The 25,490-nt window shown below is 49.5% G+C and overlaps 2 protein-coding genes across 2 annotated transcripts in view; one reads left to right on the forward strand and one right to left on the reverse strand.

Annotated features, from left to right (window-relative positions):
* Positions 1–25,490, reverse strand: part of LOC142068369 (uncharacterized) — a 295,529-nt gene that overhangs the window by 217,241 nt on the left and 52,798 nt on the right.
* On the forward strand, positions 16,376–23,540 carry LOC142070320 (uncharacterized). The gene is made up of 7 exons (XM_075123931.1): positions 16,376–16,398; positions 16,546–16,625; positions 16,770–16,970; positions 17,173–17,289; positions 17,824–17,937; positions 18,565–18,651; positions 19,430–23,540. The coding sequence occupies exons 1-7, from the start codon at positions 16,391–16,393 to the stop codon at positions 20,884–20,886; spliced, it is 2,064 nt and encodes a 687-aa protein (XP_074980032.1). The 5' UTR covers positions 16,376–16,390; the 3' UTR covers positions 20,887–23,540.

Here is a 25,490-nt window from a genome sequence, read left to right on the forward strand (position 1 = left end):
ATAAGGGGAAGGGGATAAATTGGAGAGAGTCCAGTGAAGGGCAACAAAAATGATTAGGGGTCTGGAACACGTGAGTTATGAGGAGAGGCTGAGGGAGCTGGGATTGTTTAGCCTGCAGAAGAGAAGAATGAGGGGGGATTTGATAGCTGCTTTCAACTACCTGAGAGGGGGTTCCAAAGAGGATGGATCTAGACTGTTCTCAGTGGTAGGAGAGGACAGAACAAGGAGTAATGGTCTCAAGTTGCAGTGGGGGAGGTTTAGGTTGGATATTAGGAAAAACTTTTTCACTAAGAGGGTGGTGAAACACTGGAATGCGTTACCTAGGTTGGTGGTGGAATCTCCTTCCTTAGAGGTTTTTAAGGCCCGGCTTGACAAAGCCCTGGCTGGGATGATTTAACTGGGAATTGGTCCTGCTTCGAGCAGGGGGTTGGACTAGATGACCTTCTGGGGTCCCTTCCAACCCTGATCTTCTATGATTCTATGGGGTGGTGAGAGATACAGGGGCAGCTGCCTTGCCCCATGGAGTGGGAGAGGGGGTGGGCTGGAGGTGCTGTCCCTCCCAAGCCTTTGCCGTTTCCTCCCTCCCCCCAAAATGGTAACATGAGCCTTGCAAGTGCGGGGCAGGGGATTTCCCTGAAGGGGTGCGAATTTACACAGCAAATATCCACACTCCCTCCCTCCCGCATTCTGCGCTCAATTTAATGTTTTGTTTCAAGACCATCGTTATTTGGCCGGGGAGGGGGAGTGACTCCTGGGCTGACCGGGTGCTGGTCTGAATTCTGTGCAGGATTCGGTGTCACTCCAGAGTCAATGCTCGCCATAGCCGGCAAGGAGTGGAATTGGGGGTTGGTTCGGGTTCGGTGTTCGGTTCTGGTTCAAGATGCCCGAAAATGATTCAGTTACCAGGCAGCGCCGGGGGCGGGGGGGTGCGACGGGGAGGGTAGGAGCAGGTCCCGCAGCTTCCTTCAGTGGGGAACTGATTTGGGGGCCCGAGGCCTGTGTCAAGCGGGGCATTTAGAAGGAGGAGCTGCCTCAGGGGCTGGGGATGGGTGGGAGGAGGCCTGTCTAAGCAGGAGAAAAGTTGGGCAGGCAGTCCCTCTCCCCCTGGAATTGAAGAGTTATTGTTAACTTCTGGGACCAGGAGCCCCCCCACTTCCCTCTCTGCTCCTAGGGTCTCTCTCCTCTTCTCCTTCTACTGGGGCAGGCTGCTCTGGGAGCAATCGCCTGCCTGGGTGTTCTAGATAATGAAGGAAAGAGCAGAGAAGGTTTAATTTTATTTGATCAGATATTGAGCTTAAAAACTGCTGAAACTTTATTGTAACTGGCCATCAGTTTTCCCCCAGTTCAGGTCAGAGTCAGCTTCACTGAGTAAGAGAAAAATGATGGATCAAGTCTGGCACCTGCTCAGTTAAAAATACCAGTTCAGACTGGTTCTGGTTCGGTTCTGATGTGAGTCCAGGCGGGCAAATGAAATCTGCAGCTGCCGAACTGCCCCTGGAGGCTGCCGGGTCAGCCCAGGGGGGTGTCTGTGTCTCTCTCTGCTCGTGATGTTAGCACCCCTACAGTTGAGTTTTCTGGGTCAGACGCTTCTGCCTCCTACATCGTGATCTGGGAGCCCAGACGGAGCAGCTGCTGCTCCCCCAGCGGGGTCTGTGCTGGGGAAAGACCTTCATTAAAGCCCCCTCTGTGCCCAGCCCAGGTGGGGACTTTCCCCCGTGGCTGGAATTGGCCCCGGGCTCTGCCCGCACCAGCCCTGAGGCAGAGCCTCCAGATGATGGGGAGAGAACTGGGGACCGGCAGGAAAGTGACTTTGCACAAGGGCCCCCTGTCACGGTTCCTCCCCCACTCTGAACTCTAGGGTACAGATGTGGGGACCTGCATGAAAAACCTCCTAAGCTTATCTTTACCAGCTTAGGTCAAAACTTCCCCAAGGTACAAAATATTACACCCGTTATCCTTGGAATGGCCGCTACCACCACCAAACTAATACTGGTTACTGGGGAAGAGCTGTTTGGACGCGTCTTTCCCCCCAAAATACTTCCCAAAACCTTGCACCCCACTTCCTGGACAAGGTTTGGTAAAAAAGCCTCACCAATTTGCCTAGGTGACTACAGACCCAGACCCTTGGATCTTAAGAACAATGAACAATCCTCCCAACACTTGCACCCCCCCTTTCCTGGGAAATGTTGGATAAAAAGCCTCACCAATTTGCATAGGTGACCACAGACCCAAACCCTTGGATCTGAGAACAATGAAAAAGCATTCAGCTTTTACAAGAAGACTTTTAATAAAAAATAGAAGTAAATAGAAATAAAGAAATCCCCCCTGTAAAATCAGGATGGTAGATATCTTACAGGGTAATTAGATTCAAAAACATAGAGAACCCCTCTAGGCAAAACCTTAAGTTACAAAAAAGATATACAGACAGAAATAGTTATTCTATTCAGCACAATTCTTTTCTCAGCCATTTAAAGAAATCATAATCTAACACATACCTAGCTAGATTACTTACTAAAAGTTCTAAGACTCCATTCCTGTTCTGTCTCTGGCAAGAGCAGCACACAGACAGACACAGACCCCTTTGTTTCTCTCCCTCCTCCCAGCTTTTGAAAGTATCTTGTCTCCTCATTGGTCATTTTGGTCAGGTGCCAGCGAGGTTACCTTTAGCTTCTTAACCCTTTACAGGTGAGAGGAGCTTTCCCCTGGCCAGGAGGGATTTCAAAGGGGTTTACCCTTCCCTTTATATTTATGACACGCCCCCCAAATCTCAGCTAGGGTGAAACACTGGCTGGGATTTCTTCCTGGAGCTCTAGGAAAACAGAGTTAATAAGACACATGCATCTCTAAATATACTACCAAGTACATAAAGACTAACAATATTTTCCACATCTCAAGGACGATTTTAACTAGTTGATTCTGGGAAACTTTCACGGGAGAGTGCATCAGCCACTTTGTTAGAAGCTCCTGAGATGTGTTGGATGTCGAAATCAAAATCTTGGAGAGCTAAACTCCACCGAAGAAGTTTTTTGTTAGTTTCTTTGACGGTGTGAAGCCACTTCAGTGCAGCATGGTCGGTTTGCAGGTGGAAACGCCGTCCCCAAACATATGGGCGTAGCTTTTCCAGAGCGTAGACAATGGCGTAACATTCTTTTTCAGTGACTGACCAGTTGCTTTCCCTCTCAGACAGTTTTTTGCTGAGAAACACTACAGGGTGGAATTCTTGATCAGGTCCTTTCTGCATTAAAACTGCTCCCACACCACGCTCGGACGCATCTGTGGTTACTAGGAACGGTTTGTCAAAGTCTGGGGCCCTTAGTACAGGGTCAGACATGAGTGTCGCTTTAAGCTTGTTAAAGGCCTTCTGACACTTTCCGGTCCACTGAACAGCATTTGGCTGTTTCTTTTTGGTTAGGTCTGTCAGTGGGGCAGCGATTTGGCTGTAGTGCGGTACAAATCGTCTGTAATAACCGGCCAAGCCTAAGAAGGATTGAACCTGTTTCTTTGACTTTGGGACAGGCCACTTTTGGATAGCATCCACTTTGGCCTGTAGGGGGCTGATAGTTCCTTGACCCACCTGGTGTCCAAGGTAAGTCACTCTGTTTAGGCCTATTTGACACTTCTTAGCCTTAACAGTTAGTCCTGCCTCCCTTATGCGCTCAAGGACTTTTTGTAGATGTTCCAGGTGGTCTGCCCAGGAATCCGAAAATATGGCCACATCGTCAAGGTAGGCGACTGCATATTCTCCTAATCCCGCTAGGAGACCATCTACAAGTCTTTGGAAAGTGGCGGGTGCATTTCGCAGCCCGAAAGGGAGTACATTAAATTCATACAGCCCGAGATGTGTGATGAAGGCTGACCTTTCCTTGGCAGATTCGTCTAGCGGTACCTGCCAGTACCCCTTGGTTAAGTCCAAGGTAGAGATGAACTGGGCCCGTCCCAGTTTCTCTAATAGTTCATCTGTGCGTGGCATTGGATAGTTGTCTGGGCGAGTTACAGCATTTAGCTTACGGTAGTCCACGCAAAAACGTATTTCCCCATCTGGTTTGGGAACTAGAACCACTGGAGATGCCCATGCACTTTCAGAGGGGCGGATTACCCCCATCTGTAACATATCCTGGATCTCCCGTTCTATAGCAGTTTTAGCTTGAGGAGACACCCGGTAAGGTTGGACCCTAATTGGGTGAGCATTACCTGTGTCAATGGAGTGGTATGCCCGTTCAGTCAGTCCTGGGGTGGCTGAGAACGTTGGCGCGTAGCTAGTGCACAGCTCCTGGATCTGCTGTCGCTGCATACGCCCAAGGGTCATGGAGAGGTTCACCTCTTCCACACCACCAGCACATTTCCCTTCGTAGTAAACACCTTCAGGCCACTCAGCGTCGTCTTCTCCCTGGGCTGTAAACTGACAAACCTTTAATTCTCTGGAATAAAAGGGCTTTAGAGAATTAATATGGTACACCTTAGGCTTTCGGTTGGAGGTGGGGAATGCTATGAGATAATTAACAGCTCCCAGGCGCTCCTGGACCGTGAATGGCCCTTCCCACGATGCTTCCATTTTATGGGCCTGGAGCGCCTTTAAGACCATGACCTGGTCTCCTACTTTGAAGGAACGCTCTCTGGCATGTTTATCATACCAGGCTTTTTGCTCTTTTTGAGCATCCTGTAAGTTTTCTCTAGCAAGGGCTAAAGAGGTTCGGAGGGTGTTTTGTAGGTTGGTTACAAAGTCCAGAATGTTAGTTCCTGGAGAAGGTGTAAATCCCTCCCATTGCTGCTTCACCAACTGCAATGGCCCCTTAACCTCACGGCCATATACAAGTTCAAATGGGGAAAACCCTAAACTGGGATGTGGTACAGCTCTGTAGGCAAAGAGCAACTGCTGCAACACTAGGTCCCAATCATTGGAGTGCTCATTTACAAATTTACGTATCATGGCCCCCAAAGTTCCATTAAACTTCTCCACCATGCCATTTGTTTGATGGTGGTAAGGAGTGGCAACCAAGTGATTTACCCCATGAGCTTCCCAAAGGTTTTTCATAGTTCCTGCCAGGAAATTAGTCCCTGCATCTGTGAGGATGTCGGAGGGCCAACCTACCCTGGCAAAAATGTCTGCTAGTGCCTGGCACACACTTATAGCCCTGGTGTTGCTCAGAGCTACTGCTTCCGGCCATCGGGTGGCAAAATCCATGAAAGTCAGTATGTACTGCTTTCCTCTGGGTGTCTTTTTCGGAAAAGGACCCAGAATATCCACAGCTACTCGCTGAAATGGAACTTCAATGATGGGGAGTGGCTGGAGAGGGGCTTTGACCTGGTCTTGGGGTTTTCCCACTCTTTGGCACACCTCACAAGACTGGACATAGGTAGAAACATCCTTGCCCATTCCCTCCCAGTGGAATGACCCCCCCAAACGGTCTTTGGTCCTGTTCACCCCAGCATGGCCACTAGGGTGATCATGGGCTAAGCTCAAGAGCTTGGCCCGGTATTTAGTTGGAACTACCAACTGTCTCTGAGGATGCCAGTCTTCCTGGTGTCCACCAGAAAGAGTTTCCTTGTATAAAAGTCCTCTTTCTACAACAAACCTGGATCGATTAGAAGAGCTGAGAGGCGGTGGGTTGCTCCGTGCCGCCGTCCAAGCTCTCTGGAGGCTTTCATCTGCTTCCTGTTCGGTCTGGAACTGTTCCCTTGATGCTGGAGACATCAGTTCCTCATGGGATTGTGGACCTAGGCTTGGTCCCTCTGGAAGCGATATAGGGGATGGAGCTGTTTCTGTTGACTGTGAACCGCTCTCCGCTGGTGCACTATGTTGGGATTCAGGCTCCGGCTGAGCCTCTTGTGTAGGGTTATCGGCTGCTGCCAGTTCAGGTTCAGTGGGGCCTTCTGGTGTTGAGGTTGCAAGTACTGGATTCAGTGCTGACACGGGGTCTGGTGTTGGTTGTTCGGCTGGTTCCGGTTCTAGGACTGGTTCCGTCTGGGTCTCTGGGACTGGATCCACTACTGCTGTTGCAGACATTGGCCTGGGGTCCGGGTCCATCACCTCTGACTGGGTCCTGATAGAAGTTTCCGGAACAGAGCTAGGCCTCACGGCTTGTTTAGCCTGGCTGCGGGTGACCATTCCCACCCTCTTGGCCTGCTTCACATGATTGGCCAAGTCCTCCCCCAACAGCATGGGGATGGGATAATCATCATAGACTGCAAAAGTCCACATTCCTGACCAGCCCTTGTACTGGACAGGTAACTTGGCTGTAGGCAAATTGAAAGAGTTGGACTTGAAGGGTTGAATCGTCACTTGGATCTCTGGGTTGATTAAATTGGGGTCCACTAAGGAAGCATGGATAGCTGACACTTGTGCTCCGGTGTCCCTCCACGCGGTGACCTTCTTCCCACCCACACTCACAGTTTCCCTCCGCTCCAAGGGTATCTGGGAGGTATCTGGGCCTGTGGACCTCTGGTGTGATTCCGGTGCAATGAACTGTAATCTGTTGGGGTTCTTGGGGCAGTTGGCCTTTACATGCCCCAGCTCGTTACACTTAAAACATCGTCCAGCTGACGGGTCACTGGGGCGAGGAGGGTTGCTGGAGAACGGGGTGGTGGGACGATAAGGGGTCTGGAGGGTTCTTTGGGAGGTAGGTGGGGCTTTGGGCGGCCCCCGGTAATAAGGTGTGGTCTGGGGTGGTCCCTTCTGGTCTCCGCTCCAACTGCGACCAGTTTTCTTCTTCTCTGCCACCTCCACCCATCTGGCTCCAATCTCTCCTGCCTCAATTACAGTTTTGGGTTTCCCATCTAGGATGTATCTTTCTATTTCCTCAGGAACACCCTCTAAGAATTGTTCCATTTGCATTAGGAAGGGCAAATTTACTGGAGATTCAACACTTGCTCCTGATATCCAGGCATCCCAATGTTTCACAATGTGGTAGGCATGTCGGGTAAATGACATGTCTGGTTTCCACCTTAGGGCTCTGAACCTCCGACGAGACTGCTCGGGTGTTATCCCCATTCTGACTCTTGCCTTGGATTTAAACAGTTCATACTTGTTCAGGTGTTCTTTAGGCATTTCAGCTGCCACCTCAGCTAAGGGTCCACTGAGCTGCGGCCTCAGCTCTACCATGTATTGGTCAGTAGAGATGTTGTACCCAAGGCAGGCCCTTTCGAAGTTTTCTAAGAAGGCCTCAGTATCATCACCTGCCTTGTAGGTGGGGAACTTTCTGGGATGGGAAGTGGTACCTGGAGAAGGATTGCTAGGGTTTGTTGGTATATTCTGCTGGGCCTTTATCTTCTCCATCTCCTCCACATACTTCCTCTCTTTTTCCTTCTCCTCCAGTTCTTTGTCCCTTGCTTCCATAGCTCTCCTGTGAGCAGCCGCTTGGTGTTGTTCTGCTTCTCTCGCTGCCTCCCTTTCTTGTTCCTTCTTCAGCCGCATGAGTTCTATCTGTCTTTCATGTTCCCTTTGTCTTTCCTCAGCCTGAAATTTGGCTAATTCCAGCTGTAGTCGAGCTGAGGATTTGGTCATTCTAACCTCTCTGTTTTTAACTAACTTTACACCCGAGGTTTAGAAATAAACAAACAAAACTTGGCTGTAAAATTTTGCTGTGCTGCAATAGAATACCTATTCTCTGATAGTGATTGTCAGCCTACAGAAAAAGACAATTCCCTTGTCTCTGCTCTGGGCCCAAATTAAAGCAAAAAACCTCCAACTGCTTGGAAACCTGCTTACCCAGCCCAAAGAAAAAGCAAATGGGTAGAACACACACCCCCTATTTACTTTTAGGAAGAAAAGAAAAAAAAAAAAAACAATGGGTTGGAAGACTGTGAATTTCCCTGCAGGAGTTAAGTACCCTGCCTCCAGGCAAAAAAAACCTGCAATTCACAAGATAATCCCCTTTTGTCTCTGCTTGGCCAAAGTTTCAAAGCTGCTTTCTGGACTTTCTTTCCAAAGAAAAAAAAATTTCCTTTTTAAACTCTGTATTTCTAGTTCAAAAAATCTCAACTGGATCTCAGATGATTTCAGGTTAATCCCACCACTGTGCCACCATGTCACGGTTCCTCCCCCACTCTGAACTCTAGGGTACAGATGTGGGGACCTGCATGAAAAACCTCCTAAGCTTATCTTTACCAGCTTAGGTCAAAACTTCCCCAAGGTACAAAATATTACACCCGTTATCCTTGGAATGGCCGCTACCACCACCAAACTAATACTGGTTACTGGGGAAGAGCTGTTTGGACGCGTCTTTCCCCCCAAAATACTTCCCAAAACCTTGCACCCCACTTCCTGGACAAGGTTTGGTAAAAAAGCCTCACCAATTTGCCTAGGTGACTACAGACCCAGACCCTTGGATCTTAAGAACAATGAACAATCCTCCCAACACTTGCACCCCCCCTTTCCTGGGAAATGTTGGATAAAAAGCCTCACCAATTTGCATAGGTGACCACAGACCCAAACCCTTGGATCTGAGAACAATGAAAAAGCATTCAGCTTTTACAAGAAGACTTTTAATAAAAAATAGAAGTAAATAGAAATAAAGAAATCCCCCCTGTAAAATCAGGATGGTAGATATCTTACAGGGTAATTAGATTCAAAAACATAGAGAACCCCTCTAGGCAAAACCTTAAGTTACAAAAAAGATATACAGACAGAAATAGTTATTCTATTCAGCACAATTCTTTTCTCAGCCATTTAAAGAAATCATAATCTAACACATACCTAGCTAGATTACTTACTAAAAGTTCTAAGACTCCATTCCTGTTCTGTCTCTGGCAAGAGCAGCACACAGACAGACACAAACCCTTTGTTTGTCTCCCTCCTCCCAGCTTTTGAAAGTATCTTGTCTCCTCATTGGTCATTTTGGTCAGGTGCCAGCGAGGTTACCTTTAGCTTCTTAACCCTTTACAGGTGAGAGGAGCTTTCCCCTGGCCAGGAGGGATTTCAAAGGGGTTTACCCTTCCCTTTATATTTATGACACGCCCCCCAAATCTCAGCTAGGGTGAAACACTGGCTGGGATTTCTTCCTGGAGCTCTAGGAAAACAGAGTTAATAAGACACATGCATCTCTAAATATACTACCAAGTACATAAAGACTAACAATATTTTCCACATCTCAAGGACGATTTTAACCAGTTGATTCTGGGAAACTTTCACGGGAGAGTGCATCAGCCACTTTGTTAGAAGCTCCTGAGATGTGTTGGATGTCGAAATCAAAATCTTGGAGAGCTAAACTCCACCGAAGAAGTTTTTTGTTAGTTTCTTTGACGGTGTGAAGCCACTTCAGTGCAGCATGGTCGGTTTGCAGGTGGAAACGCCGTCCCCAAACATATGGGCGTAGCTTTTCCAGAGCGTAGACAATGGCGTAACATTTTTTCAGTGACTGACCAGTTGCTTTCCCTCTCAGACAGTTTTTTGCTGAGAAACACTACAGGGTGGAATTCTTGATCAGGTCCTTTCTGCATTAAAACTGCTCCCACACCACGCTCGGACGCATCTGTGGTTACTAGGAACGGTTTGTCAAAGTCTGGGGCCCTTAGTACAGGGTCAGACATGAGTGTCGCTTTAAGCTTGTTAAAGGCCTTCTGACACTTTCCGGTCCACTGAACAGCATTTGGCTGTTTCTTTTTGGTTAGGTCTGTCAGTGGGGCAGCGATTTGGCTGTAGTGCGGTACAAATCGTCTGTAATAACCGGCCAAGCCTAAGAAGGATTGAACCTGTTTCTTTGACTTTGGGACAGGCCACTTTTGGATAGCATCCACTTTGGCCTGTAGGGGGCTGATAGTTCCTTGACCCACCTGGTGTCCAAGGTAAGTCACTCTGTTTAGGCCTATTTGACACTTCTTAGCCTTAACAGTTAGTCCTGCCTCCCTTATGCGCTCAAGGACTTTTTGTAGATGTTCCAGGTGGTCTGCCCAGGAATCCGAAAATATGGCCACATCGTCAAGGTAGGCGACTGCATATTCTCCTAATCCCGCTAGGAGACCATCTACAAGTCTTTGGAAAGTGGCGGGTGCATTTCGCAGCCCGAAAGGGAGTACATTAAATTCATACAGCCCGAGATGTGTGATGAAGGCTGACCTTTCCTTGGCAGATTCGTCTAGCGGTACCTGCCAGTACCCCTTGGTTAAGTCCAAGGTAGAGATGAACTGGGCCCGTCCCAGTTTCTCTAATAGTTCATCTGTGCGTGGCATTGGATAGTTGTCTGGGCGAGTTACAGCATTTAGCTTACGGTAGTCCACGCAAAAACGTATTTCCCCATCTGGTTTGGGAACTAGAACCACTGGAGATGCCCATGCACTTTCAGAGGGGCGGATTACCCCCATCTGTAACATATCCTGGATCTCCCGTTCTATAGCAGTTTTAGCTTGAGGAGACACCCGGTAAGGTTGGACCCTAATTGGGTGAGCATTACCTGTGTCAATGGAGTGGTATGCCCGTTCAGTCAGTCCTGGGGTGGCTGAGAACGTTGGCGCGTAGCTAGTGCACAGCTCCTGGATCTGCTGTCGCTGCATACGCCCAAGGGTCATGGAGAGGTTCACCTCTTCCACACCACCAGCACATTTCCCTTCGTAGTAAACACCTTCAGGCCACTCAGCGTCGTCTTCTCCCTGGGCTGTAAACTGACAAACCTTTAATTCTCTGGAATAAAAGGGCTTTAGAGAATTAATATGGTACACCTTAGGCTTTCGGTTGGAGGTGGGGAATGCTATGAGATAATTAACAGCTCCCAGGCGCTCCTGGACCGTGAATGGCCCTTCCCACGATGCTTCCATTTTATGGGCCTGGAGCGCCTTTAAGACCATGACCTGGTCTCCTACTTTGAAGGAACGCTCTCTGGCATGTTTATCATACCAGGCTTTTTGCTCTTTTTGAGCATCCTGTAAGTTTTCTCTAGCAAGGGCTAAAGAGGTTCGGAGGGTGTTTTGTAGGTTGGTTACAAAGTCCAGAATGTTAGTTCCTGGAGAAGGTGTAAATCCCTCCCATTGCTGCTTCACCAACTGCAATGGCCCCTTAACCTCACGGCCATATACAAGTTCAAATGGGGAAAACCCTAAACTGGGATGTGGTACAGCTCTGTAGGCAAAGAGCAACTGCTGCAACACTAGGTCCCAATCATTGGAGTGCTCATTTACAAATTTACGTATCATGGCCCCCAAAGTTCCATTAAACTTCTCCACCATGCCATTTGTTTGATGGTGGTAAGGAGTGGCAACCAAGTGATTTACCCCATGAGCTTCCCAAAGGTTTTTCATAGTTCCTGCCAGGAAATTAGTCCCTGCATCTGTGAGGATGTCGGAGGGCCAACCTACCCTGGCAAAAATGTCTGCTAGTGCCTGGCACACACTTATAGCCCTGGTGTTGCTTAGAGCTACTGCTTCCGGCCATCGGGTGGCAAAATCCATGAAAGTCAGTATGTACTGCTTTCCTCTGGGTGTCTTTTTCGGAAAAGGACCCAGAATATCCACAGCTACTCGCTGAAATGGAACTTCAATGATGGGGAGTGGCTGGAGAGGGGCTTTGACCTGGTCTTGGGGTTTTCCCACTCTTTGGCACACCTCACAAGACTGGACATAGGTAGAAACATCCTTGCCCATTCCCTCCCAGTGGAATGACCCCCCCAAACGGTCTTTGGTCCTGTTCACCCCAGCATGGCCACTAGGGTGATCATGGGCTAAGCTCAAGAGCTTGGCCCGGTATTTAGTTGGAACTACCAACTGTCTCTGAGGATGCCAGTCTTCCTGGTGTCCACCAGAAAGAGTTTCCTTGTATAAAAGTCCTCTTTCTACAACAAACCTGGATCGATTAGAAGAGCTGAGAGGCGGTGGGTTGCTCCGTGCCGCCGTCCAAGCTCTCTGGAGGCTTTCATCTGCTTCCTGTTCGGTCTGGAACTGTTCCCTTGATGCTGGAGACATCAGTTCCTCATGGGATTGTGGACCTAGGCTTGGTCCCTCTGGAAGCGATATAGGGGATGGAGCTGTTTCTGTTGACTGTGAACCGCTCTCCGCTGGTGCACTATGTTGGGATTCAGGCTCCGGCTGAGCCTCTTGTGTAGGGTTATCGGCTGCTGCCAGTTCAGGTTCAGTGGGGCCTTCTGGTGTTGAGGTTGCAAGTACTGGATTCAGTGCTGACACGGGGTCTGGTGTTGGTTGTTCGGCTGGTTCCGGTTCTAGGACTGGTTCCGTCTGGGTCTCTGGGACTGGATCCACTACTGCTGTTGCAGACATTGGCCTGGGGTCCGGGTCCATCACCTCTGACTGGGTCCTGATAGAAGTTTCCGGAACAGAGCTAGGCCTCACGGCTTGTTTAGCCTGGCTGCGGGTGACCATTCCCACCCTCTTGGCCTGCTTCACATGATTGGCCAAGTCCTCCCCCAACAGCATGGGGATGGGATAATCATCATAGACTGCAAAAGTCCACGTTCCTGACCAGCCCTTGTACTGGACAGGTAACTTGGCTGTAGGCAAATTGAAAGAGTTGGACTTGAAGGGTTGAATCGTCACTTGGATCTCTGGGTTGATTAAATTGGGGTCCACTAAGGAAGCATGGATAGCTGACACTTGTGCTCCGGTGTCCCTCCACGCGGTGACCTTCTTCCCACCCACACTCACAGTTTCCCTCCGCTCCAAGGGTATCTGGGAGGTATCTGGGCCTGTGGACCTCTGGTGTGATTCCGGTGCAATGAACTGTAATCTGTTGGGGTTCTTGGGGCAGTTGGCCTTTACATGCCCCAGCTCGTTACACTTAAAACATCGTCCAGCTGACGGGTCACTGGGGCGAGGAGGGTTGCTGGAGAACGGGGTGGTGGGACGATAAGGGGTCTGGAGGGTTCTTTGGGAGGTAGGTGGGGCTTTGGGCGGCCCCCGGTAATAAGGTGTGGTCTGGGGTGGTCCCTTCTGGTCTCCGCTCCAACTGCGACCAGTTTTCTTCTTCTCTGCCACCTCCACCCATCTGGCTCCAATCTCTCCTGCCTCAATTACAGTTTTGGGTTTCCCATCTAGGATGTATCTTTCTATTTCCTCAGGAACACCCTCTAAGAATTGTTCCATTTGCATTAGGAAGGGCAAATTTACTGGAGATTCAACACTTGCTCCTGATATCCAGGCATCCCAATGTTTCACAATGTGGTAGGCATGTCGGGTAAATGACATGTCTGGTTTCCACCTTAGGGCTCTGAACCTCCGACGAGACTGCTCGGGTGTTATCCCCATTCTGACTCTTGCCTTGGATTTAAACAGTTCATACTTGTTCAGGTGTTCTTTAGGCATTTCAGCTGCCACCTCAGCTAAGGGTCCACTGAGCTGCGGCCTCAGCTCTACCATGTATTGGTCAGTAGAGATGTTGTACCCAAGGCAGGCCCTTTCGAAGTTTTCTAAGAAGGCCTCAGTATCATCACCTGCCTTGTAGGTGGGGAACTTTCTGGGATGGGAAGTGGTACCTGGAGAAGGATTGCTAGGGTTTGTTGGTATATTCTGCTGGGCCTTTATCTTCTCCATCTCCTCCACATACTTCCTCTCTTTTTCCTTCTCCTCCAGTTCTTTGTCCCTTGCTTCCATAGCTCTCCTGTGAGCAGCCGCTTGGTGTTGTTCTGCTTCTCTCGCTGCCTCCCTTTCTTGTTCCTTCTTCAGCCGCATGAGTTCTATCTGTCTTTCATGTTCCCTTTGTCTTTCCTCAGCCTGAAATTTGGCTAATTCCAGCTGTAGTCGAGCTGAGGATTTGGTCATTCTAACCTCTCTGTTTTTAACTAACTTTACACCCGAGGTTTAGAAATAAACAAACAAAACTTGGCTGTAAAATTTTGCTGTGCTGCAATAGAATACCTATTCTCTGATAGTGATTGTCAGCCTACAGAAAAAGACAATTCCCTTGTCTCTGCTCTGGGCCCAAATTAAAGCAAAAAACCTCCAACTGCTTGGAAACCTGCTTACCCAGCCCAAAGAAAAAGCAAATGGGTAGAACACACACCCCCTATTTACTTTTAGGAAGAAAAGAAAAAAAAAAAAAACAATGGGTTGGAAGACTGTGAATTTCCCTGCAGGAGTTAAGTACCCTGCCTCCAGGCAAAAAAAACCTGCAATTCACAAGATAATCCCCTTTTGTCTCTGCTTGGCCAAAGTTTCAAAGCTGCTTTCTGGACTTTCTTTCCAAAGAAAAAAAAATTTCCTTTTTAAACTCTGTATTTCTAGTTCAAAAAATCTCAACTGGATCTCAGATGATTTCAGGTTAATCCCACCACTGTGCCACCATGTCACGGTTCCTCCCCCACTCTGAACTCTAGGGTACAGATGTGGGGACCTGCATGAAAAACCTCCTAAGCTTATCTTTACCAGCTTAGGTCAAAACTTCCCCAAGGTACAAAATATTACACCCGTTATCCTTGGAATGGCCGCTACCACCACCAAACTAATACTGGTTACTGGGGAAGAGCTGTTTGGACGCGTCTTTCCCCCCAAAATACTTCCCAAAACCTTGCACCCCACTTCCTGGACAAGGTTTGGTAAAAAAGCCTCACCAATTTGCCTAGGTGACTACAGACCCAGACCCTTGGATCTTAAGAACAATGAACAATCCTCCCAACACTTGCACCCCCCCTTTCCTGGGAAATGTTGGATAAAAAGCCTCACCAATTTGCATAGGTGACCACAGACCCAAACCCTTGGATCTGAGAACAATGAAAAAGCATTCAGCTTTTACAAGAAGACTTTTAATAAAAAATAGAAGTAAATAGAAATAAAGAAATCCCCCCTGTAAAATCAGGATGGTAGATATCTTACAGGGTAATTAGATTCAAAAACATAGAGAACCCCTCTAGGCAAAACCTTAAGTTACAAAAAAGATATACAGACAGAAATAGTTATTCTATTCAGCACAATTCTTTTCTCAGCCATTTAAAGAAATCATAATCTAACACATACCTAGCTAGATTACTTACTAAAAGTTCTAAGACTCCATTCCTGTTCTGTCTCTGGCAAGAGCAGCACACAGACAGACACAAACCCTTTGTTTGTCTCCCTCCTCCCAGCTTTTGAAAGTATCTTGTCTCCTCATTGGTCATTTTGGTCAGGTGCCAGCGAGGTTACCTTTAGCTTCTTAACCCTTTACAGGTGAGAGGAGCTTTCCCCTGGCCAGGAGGGATTTCAAAGGGGTTTACCCTTCCCTTTATATTTATGACACCCCCTTTCAGGGACCAGCTGGTGAGTTGTACCAGAGGGGAAGGGGCTCCCCATCTGTCTGCGGGTCCCAGAGCTGTTGCCCTCTGGAGACTCACACTGGAGAGCAAATGCCCATGGGCACAGGACAGTCCCCAGTTCTCCCAGGCAGAGCGGAGCGGGAAGGAGACCGAAAGGGGAAGGGTGACACCGAAACGGGCAGCAGGAACAAGAAGTAGAGAGAGAGGTTCCCGGCTCCCCAGCCTGCCCAGATCCATTCACTGCGGCACCCGGGGCAGATTGAGTGTCCTGGGATCAAGGTGAGGCGCAGAGAGAGGAAAGGCCATTTCCTGACCCTGTCAAGTCATGGCACTGCTGGGCGGATGCGCTGCCTGGCGGACAATAAGAACAGAAGAACGGCCACGCTGGGTCAGACCAATGGTCGGTCTAGCCTTGTATCCTGTCCTCTGACAGTGGCCAATGGCAGGTGCTTCAGAGGGAATGAACAGAGCAGGCAATCATGGAGTGATCTCATCATTCTCTCTTCGCTTCTAGCAGTCAGAGTCTAGGGACACCCAGAGCATGGGGTTGCATCCCTGCCCATCCTGGCTAATAGCCATTGATGGACCAATCCGCCATGAATTTATCTAGTTCTTTTTTGTACCCTGTTATAGTCTTGGCTTTCACAACATCCTCTGGCAAGGAGTTCCACAGGTTGACTGTGCAGTGTGTGAAGAAATACTTCCTTTTGTTTGTTTTAAAGCTGCTGTCTATTAATTTCATTTGGTGAGCCCTAGTTCTTGTGTTATGAGAAGGTGTAAACACCACTTCCTTATCTACTTTCTCTACACCAGCCATGATTTTATAGACCTCTGTCATATCTCCCCTTAGCCGTCTCTTTTCCAAGCTGAAAAGTCCCAGTCTTATTAATCTCTCCTTATACGGAAGCCATTCCATACGCCTCATCATTTGTGTTGCCCTTTTCTGAACTTTTCCCAGTTCCAATATATCAGTGTCAGGGGGAATCCTCCAAAGTGGCTCTTTTGATTCTGCTCTTTTCTAGCATTTGTCTCAGAGCCTCTGTCCCTGGGAGGGTTTAAAAGTGCCTCGGTGGGTCCAGTCCTGGCAGGAGGGGCCGGGTCTGTCTTGTAATGAAGGGCTAGAGGCTACAGGAGAAGCGTTTCAGGGGCTGCTGTCGGCATAAGATCCCCACCCCGGCGAAAGGCAGTGGCTGTGTCGGTGGGAGAAGCTCTCCTGAGCAACGTCAATTATGCCCAAGTAAGCCGGAGTGTAGGCCAAGCCAAAGTGACTGAGGGTTTTCCCAGAGTGTCCTTCTGCAGGGAGAGACCCTGGAGGGGAATCGGGGTGTCACATGGACTAACGCCCCTTCTGAAACCTCCCCGATTGTCCCTCTCACCCTGACAGGCTGAAGAATCACGTCCGCTTTTCGCTGCAGGTCGTCCCATCTTCCAGGAAGAGAACTGGCTGCGGTGTAGCCCGCTCAGGTAGGGGATTTTCAGGGAGCTCTGTCTGTGTGTGTGTGGTTTGTAGAGGGGAGGGGCAGGAAATATACAGGGTGAGGCAGGGAGGGGACAGGATGTGATAAATCTGCTGGGGCATGTTCACCTTGGGCCTCGTTTTCTGAACAGGCCCATTGGGAGGGGGTGACCATCCACCCATTTCTGAAAGAGGAAAGGCCCCATGGACAGGGCTGGGAAAACTGACCAGATTCTCGGTGCTGGAGCCTGGACCCACTAGCCAGAGGCTACCGTGGAATATGAAGGTGCTGGGATTCCTGTCCCTGTCCCCTGCTTGGAGCTCTGCTTCCCGTATCAGCCTGTGGCTAGCAGGTGTGTGGTAAATGAGAAGACCCTGCTCTCCTCCATCTGCTGGGAGGGACAAGGGGCTCTCACCTTCTCTGCTCCGGAAGACACCTGGCTCCTCTGAGCAGGGTGGGAGCGGGATTCTGCTTCTCCGGCCCTCCTCCATCGTGACTAGTGGGATTGTGGCCGGGGCAGCTGGCACTGAGTGGAGGAACTGATGTTGTTTCAGACACTGGTGACTTTTTGTGTGTATTTCACCGAGGGGAGGGGGCTCTGTTGGACCCCAATCAGGGAGCCCTCTACAGGGACGTCATGCAGGAGAACTATGAGACTGTGACCTCGCTGGGTAAGGATTCCTGTCCCCTCATTTATTGAAAGCCGTTGGGTCAGCATTTCTGAATCCGGTCAGGTTTTTCCCTGCTTGGTTAGATTGTAGGAGGGTCGCAATGTCCACAGCTCTAGTGCGAGTGCATCTCCATTCCCCTTTCAAGGGAACGGGGAGTCAGAAACCTAATGGACATGCTAATTCAACCCCATCTCCAGCTTTCAAGGGGCCAGAAGCACGGTATTGTCCTGCCTGTATAATTTCTCCTTTACCTTCCTTCTTGGGACTAGCTCCCTCCGTGGCGAGGGCTCTAGGTTCTGCAGGCTTGCAAACAGGCAGGAATTTAACACCCGAGCCATGTGTGTTGTGTGTCCATAAGTCCCCCAGAGCACACAGATCTGGAGAACTCCTAGTGAGGTCATAACAACACCCCTGCAGACCCCAAAGGGTCTGAGTTATTCTAATCTCATGTAAGGTCAGGCTAAACTCGGGAATGTTCCTCGTGACAAATAGTCCACCAAGACTCCATGCAGCTTGATTTCCCCCGCTGCGCAGGATTTCCCATTCCCAAACCTGACCTGATCGCCCGGCTGGAAGGAGGGGAAGAGACGTGGGTCCCAGATTTCCAGGCCTCCAAGAAGAGAGAGCTCCTGAGAGGCACCCACACAGGTGAGGGGTCAGGGAAACTGACACAGAAAGCATCCGGGACTCCCCAAAATGTGCCATGAGCAAGCGCCTCAGTTCTGCCCCATCTCAGCCAGGTCAGGGCTGCAGTCAGAGGTGGCGTATCATCACGGCAAATATCAGTCCCGGCTTCCCATCCACCCTGTTAGCTGTCAGGAATCTTCTCCCTGACTTTACTTCCCTGGAAGTGTTACACCCACATAACTGCCGGTGTTGACAGCGGTATGTCAGCGGGAGAGTTTCTCCTATCGGCTTAGCTACCGCCGCCCACCAGGGCTGGAGGAAGGTCTCGTCTACACTACAGGGTTTTGTTGGCGCAAGTGATGCCGACATACAGCCACAGCTGTAATTAAACCCCTGTGGCAGGTCCACACTGTGATCCTGGTGTCGGCAGAGCGCATCCAGGCTAGCCGCTCTTGGATGGCCACAGAGAGCAGTGCATTGTGGGTCGCTATCCCACTGTGCGACTGGCCGCAGGGTCCTTTGGGAAGGGCTTGCAATGGCTCATGGGACAGGTAGCGTGTCACACGATGAAGGCTTCATCCTACTACACTAGAGACCTCGGGAACGGGGGTTGTTGCTAACTCTGAAATGTTTGTCACCCTGAACAAGATGTTATGGGATGCTCCTCAGGGCAGACGGCTCGGAGCAGGGGCTCACAGCTGTGCCTGCGAACCTCAGCGTCTTCACCTCCTACCTGTAAGTGGCTGCCCCATGTGTGGCGAGCAGGGGGTAGGGGTGGGGACAGGCAGCCCAGATGTGCCTGCCTTTAAGATGCAATGCAGGCAAAGTACTGGATTTTCTGGGGTTTGTTTTTTTGTTTTGTCTCCACGGCTGCGGACTTCCAGTTCCACACGATGTCCGGTTGACTGGTCAGTCTGTAACTCCGGTGTTTGTATCTACTGTAGATTTTGCCAGCCGCTTTTCAACGGAAGTGTGGGTGTGGGGGGCAGGGGAGCAGTGGAGAGTGTGTGACAGGGAGCGAGTGTGTGTGTGTGTGTGTGTGTGTGTGTGTGTGTGTGTGGGAGGAGAGACAGAGACACTCTGTGTGTGTTTGTGTGTCGGGGGAGTGTGTGCGTTCCTCCCCTCCCGCCCCAACGCTGCCGGGAGCTTTGAAAGGGGCGGGGACGCATGTCTGCGTAGCTGGATGCCGGGCAGCAGAGTTCAAACCAGCGATCCGAGCGGTCACAGCGGGCATCGGGGCAGACTTCCTGAAGGCCCGTTACGGCGACATAACGAACATACTGTCTGCACTGATGCTGTGTCTCTCTATCTTTGCCGCAAAAAGCCCTCTGCCTCTCGTCAAGGGGTGTGTGTGTGTGGGGGGGGGGGTTTGTCACCAAAACGGGAGAGTTTTGCTGCCAGAAGTAGCGTTGTAATGTGTACCCCTCCATTGTTTTGTCAACAAGAGTTGCCTTTTGCCGGCAAAACTGGAGAGCACAGACAATGACTCCTGTCTGGATTGTCTCTCTCCCGGCAGGTGATGAGCATGGGAGGGAGAACAAGGAGGAGAATCAACAGCAGAAAGGTCCTGGGAAAGTGGAACCACAGGGGATGTTTTTGAGAAGAGCTGCAGGGAGTTTTTCCCAGTGCTTGAAACAGGGAAAAGCCTGGGGAAATCAGGGCAGGGCAGGGAGGCAGCTGGAAAACCATCCAAGGAAGAAACCAGATGAATCCATTCCATGTGAGGGAGGATGCGTGGATCCCAAGGAAACCACAGCTCAGCAGACAAATCACAAGGAAGAAAAACCCTACAAATGTCTTGACTGCGGGAAAAGATTCAGTGTGAGAACAAGCCTCACTACGCATTGGAAAATCCATACAGGAGATAAACCCTACAAATGTTTGGACTGCGGGAAAAGTTTCCATCAGAGCTCACACCTTATTACACATCAAAGACTGCACATGGGAGAAAGACCCTATAGATGCCTTGAGTGTGGGAAAAGTTTTAATGAAAGTTCATCTCTTACTAAACATGGGAGAATCCACACAGGAGAAAGACCCTACAAATGCCTTGAGTGTGGGAAAAGATTCAGTTTCAAATCAGCCCTTAATGCGCACCAGAGAACCCACACGGGAGAGAAACCCTATAAATGTTTGGTCTGTGGGAAAACCTTCAGTGAGAGCTCACATCTTATTAACCATGGAAGAATGCATACGGGAGAGAAACCCCATAAATGCTTGGAATGTGGGAAAAGCTTTCGTAAGAGGTCGTCCCTTATTACACACCAGAGACTGCACACAGGAGAGAGACCATATAAATGCCTGGAGTGTGGGAAAGATTTTAGTGAGCGATCAGTCCTTCTTACACACAAGAGAACCCACACAGGAGAGAAACCCTATAAATGCTTGGACTGTGGGAAAAGCTTCAGTCAAAGGTCACATCTTATTAACCATGGGAGAATCCACACGGGAGAAAAACCCTTTAAATGCTTGGAATGCGAGAAAAGCTTTAGTCAGAAATCATCCCTTATTACACATCAGAGACTGCACACAGGAGAGAGACCATATAGATGCCTTGAGTGTGGGAAAGGATTCAATGAGCGATCATCCCTTCTTACACACAAGAGAACCCACACGGGAGAGAATCCCTATAAATGCCTTGAGTGTGGGAAAAGTTTCATTCAGCCATCCAACCTTACTACGCATCAGAGAGTGCACACAAGTGACAAACCCCATAAATGCTTGGAGTGTGGGAAAAGCTTCAGTCACAACTCCTACCTTACTAGACACCAGAAAATCCATACAGGAGAAAGACCATATAAATGCTTGGACTGTGGAAGAAGTTTTGCTCACAATTCAGGCCTTATTGTGCATCAGAGAATCCACACTGCAGAGAAGCCCTATCTATGCTTGGAGTGTGGGAAAAACTTCAGCCACAAATCAAATCTTACTAGACATCAGACAATCCACCTGGGAGGAAAGACCATATAAATGCCTAGACTGTGGGAAACGTTTCATTTAGACATCAACCCTTGTTACACGCCAGAGAATACTCACTGGAGAGAGACCCCACAAGTGCTTGGACTATGGGAAAAGTTTCATTCAGATCTCACACCTTATTAGACACCAGAGAATTCAGGGCCGTCCTTAGGCATACGTAGGGAACCTGAAAATTTGGGGCACCCCTGGGTCTTAGTGTCCACCCATCTGACTCTTCCTATCCCTGTTCTGACCCTCCCTGCAGGCACCCACCACAGCTGGCTGCTGCAGCCTGGTGAGTCTTCCTCTGGAGGGGATCTAGTAACTTAAAAGTGAAAAAGCCTCCAGCCTGCCAGACCTATTAGCACAACACTGAAACTGTTAAAGACCCACTCAAGGGGTAATGAAGCCATTTAACAGGCATTTGCCAACCCCCAGGTATATACGGTCAGTTTCTGAATTTACTGACCAAAACAGTTGTGCATGACTGTGATATTTACTCAGAACATGTCAGTCTACAGGACCTTAGTTTAAAATTTGACTTAAAAATATTTCATTAGTGTGTTGGTGAAGTTTATAAAATCACATCTCTTAAAAAATCCTTGCAGAGATTTTTAGATGCACAATCTCAGTATTCATCTTTAGCCTTAAATGCTTGGATCTTCAGACATATAGTTTTTTAAATAAATCCTTCAAAAGACCCCCCTTATCTAAAATATGCATGCGAGCCCGGGCTGCCGTTGGGCATCGGGGGACCAGTTTCATAATACTGCATAGGGCCCCATAAATCCTAAGGGCGGCCCTGAGAGAATTCATACCGGAGATAAACCTGATAAATCCTCCACTGTAGGAAAAGTTTCATTGAGAGAACAAACGTTATTGGACGTCACAGAATCCACAAAGGCTATACATTTCATAAACGCCTCAACTGTGGGAAAAGCTTCAGTAAGAGCTCAGAGCTTACCAGACATCCGAGAACCCTCAAGGGTGAGGTACCCTAGGAACAGCTTGACTAGATTCAGTCTGAGTTCACACATCAGTGACCCACACAACAGAGAGACCTTGAATGGGCAAAGCTTCTAGCCTGCCCCTGTAGTTCCAGGCAGCAGCAAATCCACACGGGGAAGAAAGCTCTCAGATGTCCTCAGGGTGGAAAATGGTCCAAGTGGAGCTAACACGGAATTGGACATCGGAGACTCCTCCGCACAGTCGGGAAGTTCTCTCAGTGCCTTACTAGTGCTGGCCATAGTAATAAATCCATTTCCTACTTCCCCCACACACCAGGGGCCTTTGGCTCCCAAGGATCCAGCTGCCCATCTCTGGGGTGAGGATACAGCGGTAGCTGTTTCAGCAAGCCCCAGGCAGAGGAGGGGAAGCCCCGATCAGGCCCTCCTCCCTGCACCAGCCCTGGCTGCTGAGCTGATGGGCCACAGGTGGTTTAAGGGGGAGAGAGAGAAACTCCTCCAGATGCTCCCTCTGCCTTGCTGAACTCCCTCCCCCCCCCGCCCTTCCCAGACAGGCTCCCCCTTCCATGGAGATTAGGAGAAGGACACTTGGGCCAGGCCTGACCTTCACTCTATAGACACCTGTCTCACTCCCCTCCCTGTCTTCCACTAGTCCCTGGGCTGGGCTCCCCCATGTACCTGGAGCTATTTCATGCAGATTAAGTGTCCCTGGGGGCTGGCAACTCCTCCCCTCCCCAAATCGCCCAGGGTTCTGGGGGATCAGATACTGAGGGACCAGGAGGATGGGTTTTGTGGAGGAAACTGGGGATTGAAGAATTGGGGCGGCTAGAACTAGGAAGCACGGGGAACTGGGTGCTGGGGCTATCGAGTGTTTGGGGACTGTGGGATAAGAAGAGAGGGAGAGCACGGGGTATAGAGAAGTACCGCTTCTTAACATTCATTCCCTCGGTACCTTTGTGATGGGTTTTCCCAGGGTACAGCCTGGAACTGGGGTCCTGCTGAGCCCTCTGGCATACCAGTCTGGGCTCCCTTACTCCCTAAGAAAGAGAGATTTAAAATCATTATAAGTAGTGAGCGTATAGATCAAAGCAGATTACCATAAGAAATAAAACAAAACACAACCTAAGCCCTATAAACTCGACAGGATTTGAATCAAGCAGCGTCTCGCCCTGTTAGCGGACAGAGGCAGGAATTCTGTCCTGCCTGGGACCCCCTTCCCCACTTCAGTCTTTGTTCCTGACGTGTTTTCCGGTGTCGAGTTGTAGGGGGAGAGAGGCCCAGTGGTGATGTCACTTCCCCCTTTTATAGCTTCTTGCAGGTGGCGCGAACTTCTTTGTTTCAAGCCAAGCCCCCAGCAGGAGTCTGTGGAAAAGTACAGCAACAAGATGGAGGCCAGTATCTCATGATCTAGTCACATGCCCATGCAAGCTTCCATGAGTTCTAGCAGCCATTACTCATACCCTGACTGAAGTGTCCACACGACAGATCGTCCGGCCAGGATAAGCTTTTCCCATGGCCCGTTGTTTTTGCCGATGGGCCAGTCAACTGGAATAGGCCTTTCACAATGTGCTGACTAGACTGGAGGTGGAGTATTTTGTGTTTCCCAGGAGCAAACACATTTGAAATACAGATGCATAGTCAGCATTTATAACTCCAGCTACAACGATACAAGCATGCTCAAATAAATTGGTTAGTCTCTAAGGTGCCACAAGTCCTCCTTTTCTTTTTGCGACCTTCTCCCTGACCCCTCCGCAATCAGAAAGCGCCACTGAGTGGGACTGACTCCCACAGGACCTTTTGTGGGAGGCCCAGAGATCCCACCTCTGTCTCCTCAGCGTCAGTCTCGGAAGTTCTCTCTCGGGTAGGAAACGTGGTCGGGATTAGCCAGCGCATCCTTGTGACCCTCCAGCAGATTTCCTCGTGTAAACTGACCCTGACAGTATCTTATCTGTCCTGATCCCCCCATTAGCAGAGTGATTGCTAGTCCCTGAGTTCCCCCTTTGGGGCCAGATTGTCTCATTCCCAGATAGTCTCACATTGCTCCAGGCCATTTATTGTTTGTACATTTTCTGCCTTATGGGCCAGAATTAACTAGATGCTAGAATAGCGGGAGCTGGGCCAGTAAAAAGTGGTGTTTTACCTCCTGTGCTCTTTGAAGGCAATGGGGTGAGTCTGAGGGATGCTTAGGAACCACAGTTTGATTTCTCTGATCCTTAGTTAGACTCCTGAGGGTTAGAGAAGAAAGTGTCACAGACCTGGGAGAGGGCAGGGGAATCCTAATAGACCTCAAGGCACAGTGTGACCTGTCCGACCTTATAGCCCCTGTTTCCCTCTATTGGTAAAATGGTTTCTGGGCTTCTTCCAGGCGAGTCCAGATTTACTTATTTTTTGTCTTTCTTTCTCTTTCTTTTATTATAATAATGCGAAAACTTTTGTAACTAATACAACCAAATAATGAGGCCAGAAGTAAAGCAGGTTTAGCCACTTCAGAAGAAAATGGGTACATTTATTTTCCTGATTTTGAATCTTAAAAGACTCTCTGAGATTTCCCTTTATGAATGTGAAAGTGTTTTATAGCCCACCTTGCATTGTGGGTTTTCTCTCTTTGTGAGGGCCATTTGATCACATACTTCAATATTCACTTAGTGTGACAGGAGGTAGCTCAGATTCAGTGAGGACCTCACGAGACGAGTGATCATTTGCCACAATAGCCTGTTTAAATTTTATTTTAACCTTTGTCTAACACTGTCGTGAGATTTTTTGTGTTGTTTGAACACTGACAATGATCAATATCTCTCAGCACAAACTCTCAGGGTGAGATACTCCGAGAGGCCGAGACTGAAACAGGGAAGGAGGTTACTGCCCGAATGATCCCTGCAGTGATGTGAGATACTGTCAGGAGAGGGAGAGGGCGGGAGATGGGGGAACAGAGCTGGGAAACTCCTGCATTTGCGATCAGAGCGAGGCAGCCGAGGCTGAGAACTGTGAACTCCCTGCATCAGAGCCAGAGACAGACAGGAATTGGCCTGTGAGTGTCATGTGAAGCTGCCCCTGAGCTCCAAAGGGCCATGAACGACACCCCAAGAAGAATGATGCGGGGTGGGGGCAGCGTCTCCCTATTATGAGATGACAAGGTTGGGCACAGGCAGGATGGGAGCCGGGGATGTCAGCAGACCTGGCCAGCCTTGAACCCAGGCTGACCCCCATCATTGAGGCCAGAGGGAGAGAAGGAGCCTGACAGCCCAGCTGGTCACCCCTTCCCCATCTATCACAGTGTCCTGTGTGGGGATGACAGAGACTGTCTCTGCCCCACTCACCCCACAGTCATCCCTCCAACCAGAGCTCTTGGGGTTCCCTGCTCTCGAGGTGTTTGCTTTTGTGCCTGGCTCCCAGTGTCTCTCATGGCTCCTCAGCCCTTCTCTACCCATTTACAAACGTTGCTGGTTCATGCAGGCGTTGGGCGTGGCCAGGCGCTGGACTGGGGGTGAAAAGTCCCGCGTTGGGCTGGGCTGGGGCAAGGAGTCTGCCTTTGTTCAGCCTTTGAAATAAAGTAGAATTTAGTTTCTCCCACTCCCAGTGTCCTGTGTTTTGCATTAAATGCCTACCCACTCCAGAGCTAAGGTTAAAGGTAAAAGCAATGCAAACATGGTC

This window comes from Caretta caretta, chromosome 28, assembly GCF_965140235.1.
Source record: "Caretta caretta isolate rCarCar2 chromosome 28, rCarCar1.hap1, whole genome shotgun sequence".
Classification (NCBI taxonomy): domain Eukaryota; kingdom Metazoa; phylum Chordata; order Testudines; family Cheloniidae; genus Caretta; species Caretta caretta.